At 40.1% G+C, this 19,216-nt stretch overlaps 2 protein-coding genes and 1 long non-coding RNA gene across 3 annotated transcripts; all 3 read left to right on the top strand.

Moving 5' to 3' along the window:
* The first annotated feature begins 565 nt into the window (after positions 1-565).
* On the top strand, positions 566-8,471 carry LOC115376222 (kelch-like protein 33). The gene is made up of 6 exons (XM_030075713.1): positions 566-1,358; positions 2,515-2,957; positions 4,754-4,996; positions 6,369-6,619; positions 7,125-7,295; positions 7,946-8,471. The coding sequence occupies exons 1-6, from the start codon at positions 566-568 to the stop codon at positions 8,469-8,471; spliced, it is 2,427 nt and encodes an 808-aa protein (XP_029931573.1).
* A 2,501-nt stretch (positions 8,472-10,972) lies between these two features.
* Positions 10,973-12,391, top strand: LOC115376383 (uncharacterized). Its single transcript, XR_003929796.1, has 3 exons — positions 10,973-11,061; positions 11,433-11,495; positions 12,150-12,391. It is a non-coding gene; the product is annotated as an uncharacterized LOC115376383 (long non-coding RNA).
* A 19-nt stretch (positions 12,392-12,410) lies between these two features.
* On the top strand, positions 12,411-13,584 carry LOC115376382 (snaclec 5-like). The gene is made up of 2 exons (XM_030075925.1): positions 12,411-12,434; positions 13,099-13,584. Exons 1-2 carry the CDS (start codon positions 12,428-12,430, stop codon positions 13,464-13,466), a joined length of 375 nt encoding a protein of 124 aa, XP_029931785.1. The 5' UTR covers positions 12,411-12,427; the 3' UTR covers positions 13,467-13,584.
* Positions 13,585-19,216: the final 5,632 nt, after the last annotated feature.

Below are 19,216 nucleotides of genomic sequence, written 5' to 3' on the forward strand. Positions count from 1 at the left end.
TGTACTAGTCGGTTGAACTCTATTTGATTCACAAAGGAAAGCAAAGATCCATATTTTATTGTTTTCCAAATTGACCAATTGTAATGGGAGACTTATGTCTTTCAGTGACCCGGGCAATGCAGCTAATTAGGACTGTGCAGTGGAAATATTTGTATCTTGACACAAGTCATTTTTTTAGCATTGCTAAAGTGAGTGAGTGACACGCTTGTAAACTCCTGTGAACTTGGGAGTGCCGGTTCCTAGTACTGACAGTGTTTACTGTATCTTTTCAAGGGTAAGTTAAAATTAGAAAGCATAACACACAACCAAGGGTCAAAGGGAGAATCTGCTATTGACTGTTTGATGTTTAAAAATGTTTAAAAGGAATTATGATGACTGGATGACATTTCCAGGAATATTCACGCCACCCCTCCCCATAACATTTCCACTATTTCCTCATCTTTCTCTCTGACTTTATGCCTCATCTACTCTTCTTTGTTTCTTTGTTTCTTTGTTTCTTTGTTTGTTTCTTTCTTTCTTTCTTTCACAAAACCAGGCAATTTGCCTCTTGCACCCTGGCAGGACAATGTCCAATCTTCTGCAAAAGGACCAGGAGAGGGATGCCTCGGTCCGCAACAGGACGGCTAAGTTTCAGAGTCAAACCTCTGACTCTGTGAGTGGAGGAAAAAGAAATGGAGAGGAACAAGGAGGACGAGGTGTTCGGGGGATCTGGAGAGGCCAAGCTAGAGGAAAAGGGGTCGAAAGACGAGGGGGTGTAGGAGGAGGTGGGTCTAAAGAAGACACAGATGATGGTGGGAGAAAAGGGAGACATAAAACTCTCCCGGGGCATCGCAAAAGTGACACAGATGAAGATCCTGGAGCTTGTCAACCTCACGACCCAGACCTCTTCTCTTACATAGACCCCTCACACCCCAACTCTCTCTTCACCGGCCTGAAGAGCCTCCATGAGGAAGGACTGCTCTTAGATTTCACCATCACCCTCCAAGGAAACCCTTTTCGAGCTCACAGGCTTGTGCTTGCAGCTGCCAGTGAAACTCCCGAGGTGTTTTTTTCCCTGTCAAAACAGGATGTGGAGAACTTGGAGGGCCTTTTGACCCCAGCTGGGCTCAAGGCGGTTTTGAGCTTCGCCTACTGCGGAGATGTGGCCATGGATTTGACCAAGGAGGGGGTGTTGGAGGAAGTGTTGAATGCAAGCAGGTGCCTGCGGATGGACAGGCTGAGTCACCTGTGCACGGCAAAGGTCGCGACCTCTGCAGCGGCAGAGAGAGAGAGCAGCCTGGCGGTCATCAGGGAAATGTGGGAGAGGGGAGTGGGCTGTGACGTCACGATCCAGGCGGAGAGCGGAGAGCGATACCCAGGTAGGCGCAGTCGTGTTACGCTGTGAAACATCATCAGCCTGTCATGTTCAAACACATTCCAGGAGTTCTTTTGTGGCAAGGCGCTGTCATTCACCTGTTTTTTTTTTTTTTTTTTTTTTTTTTCGACATGCTACACATATCATACATACACATATCAGGCTAGGAGTGTTACGCACAACACAACGAAAACAGCAAAATCAGTAAAAAATACTGAAGAAAAATGAAGGAAAAACAAATAACTAAAACATTAGTAAACTATCATTATTTGTTTTTTCCTATTTTATTTATTTGTTTATTTATTTATTTATTTTGAGTGAACTGTACTTCTACATATTGCCTTTTTCTCACATCCTTTTTCTCCTCCCTCCTCCCCCATCTCTCTCAGTTCAATTCCATTCAGTTCAACAGATTTTTCATGTGATCATACACATCTTAAGTACAAATTAAATGGTATCATAAATTTAAAAGTATTTTATCTGTACAAACAAATGTGGAATCATATCAGGTTAAGAGAGTTACATTCATTTTTAAAAAAAAAAAAATAATAGCACAAACACAAAAAACCTGCACAAAATCAGTAAAGAAAGAAAGAAAGAAAGAAAGAAAGAAAGAAAGAAAGAAAGAAAGAAAATTCTTATTTGTTTTCCCCGATTTTAATTGAGCTGAGATGAGTTTATGTATTAAGATTTTTATTTTTATTTTTTTGTATTTTGCGTGAACTGTACTTTAAAGTTTCTATTTTTTTAAACTGAGAAAAGTTATAATTTATCAAATAATTAATTGAAGAAGCACTCTACATGACAATCTATCTTTTTCTTTCTGCCTCTGTCTTTCTCTATTTTTGTCTTTTTCTTACATCCTCTCTTCATCCCCCTATGTCTCTCAATTCAGTTCAATTCAACAGATTTTTCATGTGATTATACACATCTTAAGGAGAAATTAAATAGTATCATAACTTGAGAGACATTATGTCACAGTCAGTATTTGATCTGTACAGACAAATGTGGAAACCACAGAGCAGTGATAACTCTCTCTCTCTCTCTCTCTCTCTCTCTCTCTCTCTCTCTCTCTCTCTCTCTCTCTCTCTCTCTCTCTCACTCTTACTCTCACTCTCACTCTCACTCTCGCTCTCACTCTCACTCTTGCTCTCTCTCAGCACACCGTGTGGTCTTGGCAGCAGCTGGGGACTACTTCCGGGCTCTGCTCTGCGGAGGCTTACGAGAGTCTAGTGAGGAGGTGGTGTGCCTGCGTGGCGTGGTGCCCTGGGTCATTGAATCCATGTTGGGCTTCTTCTACACGGGCCGGCTCAGACTGGGCTGGGGACGGATTTGGGAGCTCACAGAGGCAGTGTTTCAGTTCCAGCTGCAGGGGGCACTCTCGCTATGCATTGACTTCCTACAGGACAGAATGGACGAGAGCAGCTGTCTGGATGTGCTCGTATTGGCTGAGACCTACGGGCTGAGCCAGCTGGGGCAGGCCGCTGAGAGCTACATCCTCACCCACTTCCAGGGCGTCTCTGCAGGGGAGAAGTTCAAGGACCTCCCCTGTCCTCTCCTGGAGAGGCTGCTAGAGAAGGACTCACTGTGTGCAGAGAGTGAGGTGAAGTTTTTACACCTTTGTCTCTCCTCTAATACCTCTTTCCTCTCACCTCTTCAGCTACTCTGCCTTATAAAACCAAAGTGAAGTGACTAAATGAGGACTGAATCTAAGAAAAATGACTTCAGAGTTCATCTCCTGGCCTGATAAAAGAATTGCTGCTACAGTAGTGGATTGAATAAACTGATTACGTAGCATTTGTAAGGCTAAATATTTTAATATGGAATCTAAAAGTGCCAAAGATATCAAATATGTTCTGCTGAATTACAGGGAAATGTGCACAACACATCAAAACATTTTCTATTTAATGTAAAGCTGCAGCCATAAATCAACACTATTTTGGGTTTCAATATTTCAGTCAGTATATAAGTGTGATGTGGCTTTGATGAGGTTTTGCAACCAGCAGATACAGAATATGGATGTAATATTGTTGTATAATATGAAACTTTTTTTTTTTTTTCAACTTTGAAGCTACTTAAAGGAAAATTTATGAATCAGATGTCACACAAAGAGTAGTTACTGATTCTTGCCTTAGCAGGGCAGTATTGTGTTGTCTACTGTACATTCATTATCTCATTGTCTTTTCTTCAGTTCTTTTTTAATGTTTTTTTTTATGTTTTGATGATGTTGGACAGTGGCAGACATGACAAGGAAAATGGGAAAAGGGAACCTCACTCAGTCAGTTCATAATATTTCACATCTCATTTAAAAAGTCATTAAAAAGTCAAAATTCAAGCATTCACCCACTCCCTCAAAAACTTGCTAATGTGTCTGTGTGTGTGTGTGTGTGAAAGAGAGAGAGAGAGAGAGAGAGAGAGAGAGAGAAAGGGAGAGAGAGAGAGAGGGGAGAGAGAGAGAGAGAGAGAGAGAGAGAGAGAGAGAGAGTGCGTGCGAGTATGTAACATTCCCTCCTGTTGCAGCAGCTCCCTCAAACCACTGCTTTTAATAAGAATTTGAATTGCCTGGGTTTTATAAAGGATTGCTCTTCTCCTTTCCCCACTCACTTTTCTGTTATCTAGGACTTAGGGGGGATAAAGGGGAGATGCCATCTCACCTGCTATGCAAAATGACAAAAAAGGGTCCCCCTTGTTAACGTGCCATCCCTCCTCTCAACCCTGTTTTAGCAGAGAGTACGGGGCAGAGTTTTTTTTTTTTCTTCAACTGAATATGTTAGTCTAGTCTGCTTGAATCGTTGATCTTTTATCTGACTGAGGCTTGTGCAAGTTAGACTCTATGGCCCTTAACATAGCTTTGAAATATCAGTACCCTCACTGTGCTGTGTATTGATAGATCCATGGCACTGTCCGTGGTGCTGAAGTAACATGGATTTGTAATTGCGCCTCTTTCTTTCAATTCCACCCTTCTGTCAGTTTCATCCCAGCTCTGTAATATTATCTAAACTATGTACTATAAATAGTTAATTCTATACTACATTGTGGCCAATATATATAATGTAACCCTCATGATCAAAGTGACAGGTAGCAACATGAAGCCGCAGAAGAGCTGAAAGGATCATAGACACACTGCTGCCCGTAGTATCCCTATAATATTCCTTTAATATTTCTAAGATCATTCAGTAGCATCGGTGCAGCTGAAAATACACCCCAGACCAGTCAAATCAAAATTATGATCACAATTTTATTATCAAGAATTAGGCTAGGCTGACCTGGTAAGAGCTTGCACATGTTAAGGCTGAGTCCTGTGCCCTGCCTTTCCTGTCTCTCTCTACTGTCACCTTCAAATAAAACACTTGCAAATGCATATGACTTTGCGATGTATTTTCTTTTCTCCTTGTTCAGATGGTCGTGTTCGGGGCAGTGGTGAGCTGGGTGAAGGAGAACCACAGGGAGAGACTTCCCTTCCTCCCGGGTTTGCTCCTGCGAGTTCGCCTCCCTTTACTCAGCTGCTCTGAGCTCCAGGAGGCCCTGAGGTGCAGCCTCCTATCCAGGAGCGCTGAGGGGAGAGCAGCGATGAAGACCCTCCAAAACCTCTTGAAGGGGGAGTACAGAGGGCCTGAATGCCGCCCTCGCACCCCAAACCAGGTGGGTGTAACCAAAGATACTGAAATAATAATAATACATTTTATTTACATAGGAAATAACTAAAGATCTAAAAGATAAGTTTACAAAGTGCTTTACAGGAGAGTACAAAAACAACTGTCCAGTGGTAATACATGATGTTAATAACTTAGTATCAACTTTGTATCAACTATACCCAAAAGGACCATATCATGTATTTTGAATTTTTGTCCCACTTACTCCAATTTACCCGCATTTTACAATTGCAACAAACCATTTTGCAATATTTTTTTTTTTTTTTTTTTTTTGGGCATTTGGGATTTGTAAAAGGGTTTCAAACCATATATTCAAGATCCCTCAAATTTCAAAATTAGATTTTTTCATTCATTTATTTATTATTCGATTTTATTTGATTTTATTTGTTTGTTTATTCATTTATTTATTTTTTGATGAAACACCCACTTTATAATGTTTCTGCTTTTGTGGAAAATAAGTTTCTATTTTTATTTTCATATTTTTATTTTTTGCATATGCTTTTTTACTGAAACTATTTTATATGAGTACACCTAAGGAAATATTTTCTAAAGGTTGCCTCACAGTGTCAGTGCTTATTTTTTTGCACTTTTGCGGAAAGTATTTTTCAAAAGTGTGTATCTTTCAAACACCAGAACGATGTTGGTGTTAAAAGCTTTCTTCTTTATAATAAAACCTTCTATGAGGAAAGGAGCGATCAAATGAGTTAATGAACAGGACAAGGTTCAGGAAGTTATGGTGGTGTTTCCAGCTAACTCTGACTGAATCTGAAAAATTGTAGGTTTGATCTGATCTGGTAAGAGAGTTAGATTAAATCTTAAAATGGCAGTGAGGAATGGAAAACTGTTGAACTGTTGAATTTGTAGCTTAGTCAGTTACGGCCAGTCACTTACAAATTAGGAAAAAGGGCCCAACACTCAGCAATGAGGAATAGAAAACTGTTGAACTGTTGAATTTGTAGCTTAGTCAGTAACGGCCAGTTACATACAAATGAGGAAAAAGGGCCCAACACTCAGCAATACATACATATATATATATATAAAAAAAAGAAAAATCGGATATACTAAGTTCAATTCACTGATGTGTCTAGAAGCCAGGCATTAAAGGCTTCTTATAACACCTTTGTCAAAAAAGTGTTAAAAAGCTAATAGCTAAGAGCTATTACCTTCAATGGAATCACCCAAAAAATTTTGTTTGCCACTTGATTGCATTAAAATTTTACATATTTCTTATTCACTTTTAATGGAGGGCCAATGGGTCCGTGTCTCCAGAACCAAACCTCCTAAAGACTCTACGATCTCCCCAAAGAATGAGTGGTTACACTCTGTAATCGTGCTCACCACACACTCCCATCTGTGTTTAGGTCCTGGTTCTGGTCGGTGGGGACACCGTAGATGAGGATTTCATGAAGAGGGTTCCCAGCCGGACCTTGTGGTACGCTGAACGGTTCCACAGCGGTCCCGGTCTGATTAGGAACATAGAGTGGAGGCCGTTTGCCCAGCTGCCTGAACCGGCCCGATTCAGGCACTGCATCTGTATCCTCAACAACAAACTGTACGTCCTCGGGGGACGCAAGTACTACGGAGCGCTGGACGTCCTCAGATCTGCGGTGAGGTAGGTGCCATATGTCTGGGTAGTTGGGCTGTATTTGTGTTTGGATGGAAGACTGGAAGTGGGTGCAGCTTACACCAGAAGTCTCGTGAGATTGGGCAAATGTTGTATTTCCTAACCTAATATTCACAGGCAATGTTTGTTCAATTCAATTATGAAAAATGTACGCATATCCTCATGCTTTACATTTCATTTCTCTCTTGATTTTCATCTTATGTGCATTAATTCTTAAGTCAAACAGTATTTCATAACCATTAATTCCAGATGTGCATAACTTTGCACTTAGATTTGTTACTGTTAATTAATTTTTCAAAGAAATCCAAAATAACCCAGTCCAAGAAAAACATAAAAGTTACAATATATAGTCTGATTATAGTCTGTGACTTTTGCATAAATGATTGCACTTACGGTGATGGATATTCAGATTACTGTAATCCTGCTACATGTAATCTGTATCTGTGTTGTATGTGAGCTGTTTGTTTTAGATCAGCCTGTTCGCTCCCTGCAGGTTTGACCTGGCCCAGTGCAAATGGGAGCGGCTCCCTGACATGCTGTGTCAAAGGGACTACTTCTCCGCTGTGTGTGCAGGAGGGAAAGTCTTTGCCCTGGGTGGTAACCGTGACGACAGCCAGTACCTGGATGTGGTGGAGTACTACACTCCAGAGGAAAACACCTGGAGGTAGAGAGTGGCTAGAGAGGCTTTGTAGTTGATTTATCAGTGGAAAAACAACACAGACATTAACCATATAGTTTTTGGCATGTGGCAGCTGTCTAGTCAGAATTAAGTATTCAGCAAAACCTCAAAAGAAAAACTTAAAGGGACAGTTCACCCTAAATGCAAAAAAAAGGATATTTTCCACATATTCGTTGTACAAGCTATTCATCCTGATAATAATAATAATACTCTTTTTTTATTTCTATAAATAATATTTATTGTCCACAGATGTGAGAAGTCGGGTAGAGCACATCACAGTAAATCACAGATTGATACAGTTTGACTGTGTTCTTCAGCAGGAGATAGCTGACAGTGAATCTGTGGATTATGCCAGGTGTCCGTGTCATTGTTTGTGGAGAGAGCTCTTGCTGTTTAGTTTTTCCACATCTGAATCTTTGCCAGTTTTAGCTCCAATTCCAATGTACTTGGAATTGGAGATAAGATTGCAGAAACTCAGAAACTGCACCAAACTATCAGGATGAATAGATTGCACCAGAGGTAATTGGAAAAAAAGTCTCTTTTATGTATTTTCGTTGAATTAGCCCTGTGAAAGTGGTCACCATGTTACTAGTCCATGGTTTTACCTGTAACTTCTTTGATTTTTTTCCTCTCAGGCTGGCTCAGCCTCTGGAGTCAGCTGTCTGCGGCCATGCTGCCGCTGTGCTGGACGGGCAGATCTACATCTCTGGGGGCTGTGACCTCCGGCAGTGCTGCCTCTCCTCTTTGTGGTGCTATAATCCCTCCCTTGGCTGTTCTCCCAGGGCACCCATGACTGTGGGGGTCGGACGTGCCGGCCACACCATGTTAGCATTGGGGAGGAGGTTACTGGTGGCTGGAGGGCTACAGCCGCTCTGGATGGGCTTTGGAGACCAGCTGCTCTGTGAGCTGTACGACCCCACCCATAACTCCTGGTCGTCCATCCCCGCGCTGCCTCGCCCTCACCTGTCACCAGGGGCAACTGTACTCGACGGACGTTTGTACCTCGTGGGTGGGTCGTCAGCGAACACAGCAAGGGACACCAAGTGGGTGCACCGTTATGACCCCCATGAGCAGTGCTGGGAAAAGCTGGGTGCCATGCCACACCCATACACCGATCTGGCAGCTTGCTCACTGCAGCTCCCTCAGGCCCTGCTCGGGTAGCAGAAACATCCAGATTTAAATTAAAATAAAATTGTAGGCTTCTCCCATGACTTTTATTTCCTGGGAAACAGTGTAGCTGAAACAAAATTTCAACACTCTGATTTAGCAGATAGTCCTCAGGGACTTTGACCTTACATACTGTGATGTTACCTGGACGCTTTGCATAATTACATCATATCATGTCTGCAAGAGTATCAAACTGTGAAGGTACACAAACTGTAATTTAAATGGATTTGGTTTCCATGGGTATGACCAGCGTGAAGATCTGCTGATATTGTATGTTTTGTATGAATAATAACACTTAGTTAAGTTGTTTGGAATAGCCTACCTGTCAGCATTTTGAGACTGTTATGCTGAAAAGTGTCACTCCCATGAAAGAATGGTCACATTTTACCCTCAAGTCAGCGTAAACTGTTTGTTCATCTGACCATGCAGATTGCAACATATAGATCCGTTATTGAGAAATTGTACGACATTTTCTAGGTGTGTTTCATATCAAACCTCACTACATAAATAGCCTCTACTTACAAATGTAAAATGAAAATTATTTTTTTAGACACATAAATGTCTGATTTAAGCCATATGAATGGACTTAAATAAACTTGAACTTTAACCTACTTACACTGAAAGATCTTTGCTGTTGATATTGCTTCTTTTTTTTTTTGTAATTTTTTCCATTTCCTCCTTGCCGTCTTTATACTGTCACATCCTTATTGCTATGAATTTTAGGAGCCATGAGTGCAGTCTGCACCACCATGAAGTTCACATTGAACTGGACAGCCTTTGGAGTCTCACACCTCACAGGAACAAACTTGTTAAATCTGAGAGTCTGCAAGAGCGGGCAAGGCCAGACTTTTGGACTAAGCCAGAATCTGAAATTTTGACCCCATGCTGCACAACAAGGTGAAAATAAAACATTCAAACCAATAAAATCTTCTTAGATGTTTTAACAAACCACAAATAAAACCCACTCTCCTTTCCCTGTATATCCTGTGTTCACCCTAACATCCTCTTTCAACAGGAAATACATATAATCCAGGAAGTACTATTCCTATTTCATGGGGTCAATAGGTCTATACATTTTGTACTTTTCCAGATCAAAGAAAACCAAGATCCTATGACGATGACATGTCTAAAAGTATTGCTTTCACAAATCTGACACACTTTAATCTGAAATGATGTCAAGCAACAAAGCAACATCCCTAAATCTGCTTTGCACGACAGTTTATTGATTCACTTACGTCATTAAACCCACCGCCTTCACAGCAGCTTCCTGCCACCCGTCTGTATGTGGCCGAGGCAAACCAGAGGCAGAACTGGGTCATTTCAGGGGATGGAAACGTAACGCAAGATCAAAGAGCTGTGTGTGTATGTGTATATGTAGACTGATGTAAAGATTATATGTGTGTCTGTGTGTGTGTGTGTGTGTGTGTGTGTGTGTGTGTGTGTATATATATATATATAGAGAGAGAGAGAGAGAGAGAGAGAGTGAGAGAGAGAGAAAAAGACCTATAGATATAGATATAGATATAGATAGATATATAGATTGATAGACTGATTGATAGACTAAGATCGATCGAATATTGGAGTGACTGAATAGTAATGTAGGACAATATTAAAAGATGGATATTTACATCATGGGTGTTTGTTTGTGTGTGTGTGTGTGTGTGTGTGTGTGTGTGTGTGTGTGTGGGGTGGGCTGCATTGCAGTCTATTCCGAATATTTTCCTGTTTGTTTGATGTTGCTCTTTTTTGTTTGTTTGTTTGTTTGTGTTGCAAATCACATGCCTGAAAACTCCAGGGTGAATTGATTCTCTTTTCTTCGGCCATTTTTAGGAACTAGAAATGTCAACAATGGTCAGTTTAGACTTAGACTTAGACTCTTTTACCTTTCTCAGATCGTGTGTTTGACCACTGAATGTTCTATTTCCCAGAATGTGGAGTTGAGTAATATTCAATACTGAAAAAATAATCTCAGATGTTGATCTCAGATACAGCTTTTCACTATTTACTGGTTGTTCTGACTACCTTTCATGTACCTTTCAAGTTAAAGCAATACAGTATTGCAGCTGATTTGATCTTTCTTTCTTGAGAAGAGAAAAACAGAGATACAGAGCAGGCAGTCAAAGATGTTCATGAACACTGGATAAATTATTACTGGAAAGTCTGCTTACTCATAATGAAAAACTGAAAAGACTGACAATGGAAAACAAATTCTTTACAGTATACTGAGGACACTGGAGAGCAGCTATAACCTTTACAGCTCCTATATGGCCTGGCCCATTTGAGTAAATACTTCACAGGAAAGGAAAAGGGGAACAGCAGCACAGACTCTCAGAGAAAAACAAAGAATTATTTGCATGCACAGCAGTCAGACTGACCAAAATAAACGCAGGTATACTTTGCATGTTTTCCTGGGACACTAGACAAAGAAGGCTGCCTTTCAAAGGAAATCAACATCAATATTATAATGAAAGGTGGAACAAGGAATTAAGTTTGGTCACAGACTGGATATACGACCGTGTGATCATCTGAGTTGACGGAGTAGAGAAGAAAGAACACAACAGGGCAGCTTGAAGTCAAACAACAGGTGAGCATTGAATTGGCACAATAATATTGAAGTGGGTTAAGTATTAATGAGTGTCCATCCAGAGGATTTATAGTTTTTTGGTGATATCTTAGACATAAACTAATTTGCTTGTTGGTTTAAAATGTAAAAAAAATAAAATAAAATAAAAACAGTTAGCTGTTAAAGGAAGCTTTAACAGCAAACCTTAGCCGAGCTCTGGCAAAGTGAAGAAATAAACCTTGCAGCAGCTCCGAAGCTGTTTTATTGGAACTGAACCACAGGACAGAAGCTAATCTCCAGAGGTTCTTATACGCAGGTTTTAGCAGGTTTGATTATTAAGTTGTCAAATTACAAAATTAAATTATTTGTCCTTCTTTTCTCTGTCGGTGCAGCAGTGATGAGGCGTCTTGTCATCCTACTCCTGATGGCCTGGCTCAGTAGAAAGAATTCAACAAGTACACACTCACATGCACAAATCTTACTTCATCTTTCACAAAATCTTTGAATACATATCGTGAATAATCAGCATCAGTAAATCAGTATATCAGTATACATATATGTAAAATAAATCAATTCATCATTGGTTTTATTGTTATATTCGAAAACTAGCCTAGTAGTGTTATATTTGTATCAGTATTATTGCAGTTTTTCAAATTTGCATTGATTAGTTCATGTTTTATTTACCTATTTAACATGTAAAAGGAAAGAGAACATAAACACAAGCAGAGAGAGAGAGAGAGAAAATGAAACAGCTCAGTGCAAAAGAAATGATCAGAACACAGATATTGGAAAAGGAGTGGGGAGAGGTGTGAACTTATTGAACCTCAGTCCCTCTCCATCAGTTATCGATTGATCACTAATGAGCTTCCTGTTATTTATACAGACTGGATATTCTTAACTTTTTTTTAATTAGTAATTAGTTTCTATATTAAATTATAACTCCTATCTCGAGCCTGGAAAACTCTGTATTTATTCGCTGGCAGTGAGTTATTTTGGCCTTCATGCATTATTTAGTGTGTTTATAATATACCATAATTATTGTGATTGTGTCTTCTTATGTCTCTGTCTTTTTTTTTTTTTTTTTTTTTTTTTTTTTGTTAAACATGCAGCCATGGCCTCTGGCATGAAACACAACGCAAGCTGCCCATACCACTACATTAAGGAACCAAAGAGCTATGATGAAGCTAAAAGATACTGCAAAGAGAAATACACTGACCTGGCCACCATCACTGACGACAAAATTCCTGACTGTGTTAAAGATACAGTAAATCAGAATCAGGTATGGGTATCTTTGCAAGATGCAGACAGAGGTGGCAGTGCAGGCAATAAGTGTCAAGCAATCATTAACCAGATCGGACCCTCGGACCCTCGCCCCTTTTTGTGCTACATGAATGGTGAGCACCCGTTATGCCATGTAATCAGCGAGGTTGTTGTTGTTTGTTTGTTTTCAACTCAGTGCTGTGATGTTTAGGCACTGCTTTTCCCAGAGATCACCTGTCAATTAAATAGTGTGGGCTATTTTGTTTGTTTGTTTGTTTGTTTGTTTGTTTGTTTGTTTGTTTGTTTGTTTGTTTGTTTGTTTTGTTTTGTTTTCTGTAGAGCTATAGTGGCTATCGCTGCTCCTCGTTACGACCCAGTTTGTCTTCTGTGTGTTTGGCACAAAATAGCAAATTTAACAGCTTGCTTTCTTTCTTTATTCCGCAGCCTTGTCCCCTTTGAAATTCTGTTTTCATTCAATTCTTGATCTGTTTGCGCACCGGCCACCTTATCCACCTCCTTTATTTTGTCTGTGTATTTTACTGTGTTTGTGTGCAACACTTGTTTTTGTTTTTAAAGTGCTATATAAGTTAGATACACTGAAAATTTTCTTTGATTGGGTATATTGTATCATTACAGTTAAGAGGTTGTAAAACACATCCATCTGTATGAAATTGTTGCCTATTGTTATTTGTAAAACAGACAAGGGTGTTTTTGGAGTTTGTTTTTGCATCTCTCTAAATTTAAAGTGTGTGTGATGTTATCCCAGGTGTTTCATGTGAATGGTTGTGTCTTCTCCAGACAGCGCTCCCCCATTAATCCTAATCCGGGAGAACAAGACCTGGGCAGAGGCGCTGGACTACTGCAGAGAGAATTACAATGATCTGGTCTCCGTGTATGACAGACACATCCAGGGATGGGCTGCAGAGAAAGCCAAGCTGGCTGACTCTCCGTACGTGTGGCTGGGGATACGCTACACCTGCACTATGGGCTTCTGGTTCTGGGTCGGCGGCCAGCAGCCCTGCTATGAGAACTGGGCCCAGGGGAAGGGGACTGGAGACTGTGAAATGTCTGGGGCCATGGAGAGAGCGGGGGACAGTCAGTGGTTCAGTCTGTCTGATGCTCAGAGGCTCAACTTCATCTGCAGCAACAACACAAATGTTGACTGACTTAACATTTTGTCCTTGAGGTGGTGATGATCTGTTTCTGTTTTTCATTCAAACTTCTTTGTTAAATGGAATGTAAAAAGGGCACACAAATAAAATGAATAATGATATCTTTAAGGGACAGCAGGTGAGATATTATTTCTGTAAGGTGAAGATTGTTCAAAAATCTCAGCTTTTCGTTTTTTTCTTTTTTTTGTTTTTTTTACCTTAAAAAACAGGAAGACAGGATACAGACCAGTCTCAAACAAAACGCTTTTCCTCTGATTTCTTTTGTCAGAAAAATGCTATTTTGGTGTCAGATTGATCTGGGACACCAGGAGATGTATGTTTTTGAGGAACTAAGAAAAAAATGTGTCTTTTTTATCTTGTAGAGAATGCATTTTCAAAACACCAAAAGGCTGTCACCAAAAGTTTGAGAGGCAGGTAATCTTTCATTTTAGATGAACACAGTCACCAACATTGGAGTGACCAGCATTATTCATGACGTCAGGGTTATTTCCTTGAATGAAAAGTTTCAGATAATGGTGTTGCATCTTGAAATTTAATTCCTTAATTCATAATAAATATGGTTGTTTGTTTCCGTGGATGTATCATTATTTCACATTTTGCTTGTCAGATCACAAAATTTTAAAAACTGCTCCACTATAGCTGTCACTCACAATTTCCTGTCGGTGTCTGAAATTACTTTAAAAGCGGTTACATGTTTCCACCTGGGTTGTGCCACATCAAAGTGAGCCATGTAATATGTTTGTGATATGTGATCCACCCTCAGATATTCAATTTGTAACATCTAAGATTTCAAATAAACGTGTTTTGATGTTTTCATTTGTGATGTGTTGTTTTAATTGGTGTGTGTGTGTGTGTGTGTGTGTGTGTGTGTGTGTGTGTGTGTGTGTGTGTGTGTGTGTGCGTGTGTGTGTAGCATGTAATAATACAACAACTTCTAATCCAATTTGGACTACACTCAGCAGATATAAGTCCAGTTATGAACGAACCAGCACCATTTCTTTATTTCTTTTTTCAATTTTTTTATTGATATATTGATGATTAATATAAAGAATTTGACTATTTCAGTAAGTGTAATGAAAGTGAGGCAGTTTTCTGTTTCTGCTTTTCTAAAAACAGCAAACACAGGGCTCCAAGAATATGATTAAAACAATAGGCCAGTTAATATCTGAAACTAAACGACAATCACAGCTCATGCAAATCCCTCCTTGTCTTCCTCCGGGTGGTTGTTTTTTTCTTGTGGAAGACCTTCCCATCCGGCTGCTTGTTCCACTGTAGGGAGTATTGGTCCCCTGACACTCCCGCCGCCCTGACTCTCTCATGAAGCTACAATAACCGATGAGAAAGGTACATAAGCACACACGTTAGCAATGACACTCGTTCATTAATTCAGGCTCTGTTCCATTTAGGTGTAATGCTGCATTTGAGACGTGCTGGGAGTTGCATACCCAGAGCACCAGCCGGGAAGACCCAGCCTTACTCGGCCTCTGATTGGCTAACCCTAACCCTAACCCTAACAAAGATACTGTATGCAAAACTTACTGCAGTATAGCGGCACCAGTGGTACGAAAAGGTAAACACTTCCAGTCTGTTAAGTGGGCGCGGTCGTCTCTCCCACCCCGACTGACGCACGAGTGCTTGTCCATGTCAAAACAATACTGCTCTAGATATAGTACACATTTACAGTACAGTACAGTTTATATCTGATAGCTTAATATCTGATATAATCCCAATACAAATTCATAACAGTAATAATATCCTTTTCCCCCCTCCAAAAATCGCGCGACAAAACACAAAACACAAGTTAAATATGACTTTTAACTAGTAATATATGGTTTCAAGCATAAGTCACTTTAAATTTCTGTTTATCCACTTGGTAAATGACATCAGCAGCACTGTGACACCAGAGGCGGCTCGGCACCGACATCTTTGCTGCCACATCTCTCAAAACAGTGTGGCTGCGTTAGGGACCGATCTCGAACAATATTTTTTCCTGATTTTTTTTGTCAGAAAAATGCCATTTTAGTGTCAGAGTGATATGGGACAACTAGGACAACATGCTTTTCAGGAGCTAAGAAAAAAATTTCTCTTCTTTTTTGCTTGAAGAGAATTCATTTTCAAAACACCAAAACGTTGTCACAAGGCCAAGAGGCAGGTAATCTTTCAATGGAAATGAAAATAATCCCCAACACTCACAATTTCCTGTCAGCGCACATCTGAAAATCACTTTAAAAGGGGTTACATGTTTCATGTTTGTCAGAAAAATGCCATTTTAGTGTCAGAATGATATGTACGAAAGATGAAAGATATGTGCCTCCAATTCAGTGTCTATGGGACAGTGACGGATACAGAACATGGCTAATGGGTGGGCCTAAAAAATTCTGGATGGGCCTGTTATTTCACTTTGTTTATTTTTTTAGATAGACATGTATAAAATGATATGATGAAAGAAAAAAAAACCTCTCGGTAAATGAGCCGAGAGGTTGTAAACGAGCATAAAATACACGTTGGAAAAAGGACATTAAAACATTTATTTATTTAGTTAGTTATTTTTTGGTCTTGAATCTGATAGAGTGGGCAAGCTGTCAATCTGGGTGGGCCTACGCCCATCCAGGCCCACCCGTAGATCCGCCTCAGCTATGAGAATAAAGAATTGGTCATAATCTGCGCTTCTGTTCATTTCTCCCATTAGAGTGAATAGACTTGGGTTAGCCACTAGTCTCCTGAAGGGCGGGGCACCCACATGACACGGATATTTGAAATTACTCTACAATGAGTCATCTCTCTTTTACGCTGTCTCTGCCCTCACTCTGACCAACCTAACCAACGAAGGCAACTATTACAAGCAAATCAGAGGCAGAGAAGTCCTATCCACTTTAGTCTCAACCTCCCAGCAGTTTGGGTGCCCTGACATCTGTTAATATGTAATAACTAAGAAATGTAAAAACAGCAATAACAACAACAATGAACGACAAACCTTTTCCAAAATGGCTGCCTGGATTTCCGGGTTATTGAGGTCCTTTTTGGAGTCCACGGTGAGCTGCAGTCTCATCACTTGCCTTGTGGGCGTGCTGCTTGCCTCTGGTGGGACAAACAATCATCTGAACATTCACAATCTGATCTGCTCAAAAGCTGGACGAGGCTCAGACTTGTCATTAAGAGAAAAAAATCCAGACAGGCATCGATGAGTGGCAATTTTTGACCGATTCACTAAATATGTATTAAAAATAAATAAATAAATAAATCTCTAAGTGTGTCCATGTTCCTGTAAAGTCACTCAAAGTGCACAAAGTTTTGCCGCAGGATCTACCTGCTGTAGGGACACCAGGTTGAGACTGTAGTAGTTGTTGTTGCTCTTTCCTCTTAACCCTCCTATTATGATTGCGGTTAACTTGACCCCAGTCAATGTTTAACATCTCTAAATAAATGATTAAAATCTTTTTTTTTTTTTTTGCTTCATATTTAATGACTTTTTTAAATATAATTTAATTATGTTATATTATGTTATAATTTAGTTATGTTTTATTTAAAGGGATATTTAGGGCATCAACAAAGAAACATGAAGTACCTGACTCATAGGGTTTAAACTGCTGGGGTCAAATTGACCCAAACATAAAAGATGTTAGTAAATTTGAACATAATAGGAGGGTTAAGACAGAAACCACGAGTGAACAAAACAACCGAAACAAGCCAATAAATCATTAATAGAATCCTTTTAATTGTGATTATAATCCTCATAGTTTAGTATCAGGAGTTTCTTTTCCCTGGAAACAAATGCAAGAAAAATACAGAAATAAGTATGAGCAGGGCGTGCAGCAGAGGAGAAATGGAAACGGTTCAGGTGGATGTACCTTCACGGCAGATGAAAGGTCTTTTTATGTCACAGTAAGAGGTGGCCCAGCCGTGGTCAGTGGGCTGAACATATACACACTTCCGGGACTCCAGGGGGCCCGGCTCGTTTGCGGCCCAGTGTCTGAACGGGGTGTCGCTCTGGTCAGACCACCTCCACGTGTCCCTGAAGAGGCCGATCCAGCCATCACCTGCTCGCTGCACCTTCAGCTTCTCATCCTCGCTCCTCACACTGGCCAGGTCTGTGTGACGTTCTCTGCAGAACTTCTGGGCATCCGACCATCCCAAAGTGTCAGGATATCTGATATACCTCTCTGGTGCGTGTGGCCGTCCTGCACAAAACAGCACAGAGAACACAATAAAAATGTTTTTTTCTATTGGTTTTGTTTTTGTCTTTCGTCTTTTTGTCTTTTGTCTTTGTCTCCGTTTCCCTCTTTTCTTCTCCTCTAACATACTGTATGTATAACATAGAATATAATATATGAAGAAGGGGACAACGATAATGTCAAAGAAAAAAAAGCAAAGTTGTTTTCTGTATTTCTTTCTTTCTTTACTTGTTTGTCTTTTTTCCCACTCCTTCACAGTCATTTGCCATCAACTCATCCTTTACACTTATGCCCCAGTCTCTGTTAATGTAATGCTTGTGTCCCACTGTAGCATTATATGTGTGCATGTGATATAATATAACATCTGTGCTAAACCACATGTTATGTATTTGTCTTGCCTCACCAGGAACAAAAAACAAACAAAAAAACTAAATTTGCCACTGTGTGCAGGAAAAATTGTCAATGTCAGTTTAATGCTGAGACTATATCAGTCCACACCCATCAGATGTAATTTAAAGATCTCCTATAGCCATTGACTAATCCCTGAAAAAAATCATCTCTGTTCATTAATATTACATGTTTATACGTTTTTTAATGAAAAAAAAAAACATCCCTTCATGCTTTAAAATGGCTTAGATATACTCCTTAACCTTGCACTAATTAAGTATGCATGATTCTATGGATATGCAAATAGCCCCACCCACCCACCCAAGCCCCTGCCTGCTCACACACTGGATCGCAGCTTGTATCATATTTGATCATCTATCCATCCAAAAAAAAGTATTTTTTTCAGTGAAAAAAGTATTTTTTTTGAGTGGAAGGGGTCTTTAACACTTTTATCTTTAGCTTTGAAAATATCTGCTAGCATATTTTTGCAGAACCATTAGTTTAGCAAGTGGTCTTTTCCCACTTTGCTGGACAGCTAGTTGGTCTTGGCAAGGTCGAGACAATATCATTACCTTACTAAACTAAAGCCTACCCAAGCCTGCTGGAATTTTATAAGTATAAGTATAATTTTATAAGTATAAAATGCAGCCACTTAAATGACATTTTATTGCGGTTATTGACTTTTAGGAGTCCTCACGTCTTGGTGGATGATGAGGATAATCAGTAGCGGTTTTAGGCACGGGCGAAGCGGGCAGCCGCCCGGGGCGGCATATTTTCATGTCACGTGGGGGGCGGCATGAGCGCAATAAAAAAAAAAAAAAAAAAAAAAAAATCATCCTCGCTGCAAAGCAGTTTTCTATTACCGTATTCATCTGAATATAAGACAATATTTTTTCCATTGAAAATTCCCTGAAAAACGCCCTCGTCTAATATTGGGGTCTAAGCAAATACACATGTATTGTGCTTGCATATAAACCAGTAGGTAGGCTCGCCTGATGCCGCAATTACCGGCGAATGGCCGCATTGCGCAGTCAATAATCAACCATGTTGTCTGTGTCACTGTCCGTTGTGCTGCTGCAGCCGCGTATGAACAAAAGTTGATTTATAATGAGAGGATGGCAGTATGTGTGTGCTGCTCACCTGTCAGATCCGGCAGACCTGACCGGGTGGGCGCGGCACCTGTAA

The sequence above is a fragment of the Myripristis murdjan genome, chromosome 18 (genome assembly GCF_902150065.1).
Source record: "Myripristis murdjan chromosome 18, fMyrMur1.1, whole genome shotgun sequence".
Classification (NCBI taxonomy): domain Eukaryota; kingdom Metazoa; phylum Chordata; class Actinopteri; order Holocentriformes; family Holocentridae; genus Myripristis; species Myripristis murdjan.

Coding starts and splice junctions, on each gene's coding strand:
- LOC115376222 (XM_030075713.1), top strand. CDS start 566: ATGTCCAATCTTCTGCAAAAGGACCAGGAGAGGGATGCCTCGGTCCGC. Junction 1,359..2,514: donor GAGCGGAGAGCGATACCCAG/GTAGGCGCAGTC, acceptor GCTCTCTCTCAG/CACACCGTGTGGTCTTGGCA. Junction 4,997..6,368: donor GCCCTCGCACCCCAAACCAG/GTGGGTGTAACC, acceptor ATCTGTGTTTAG/GTCCTGGTTCTGGTCGGTGG.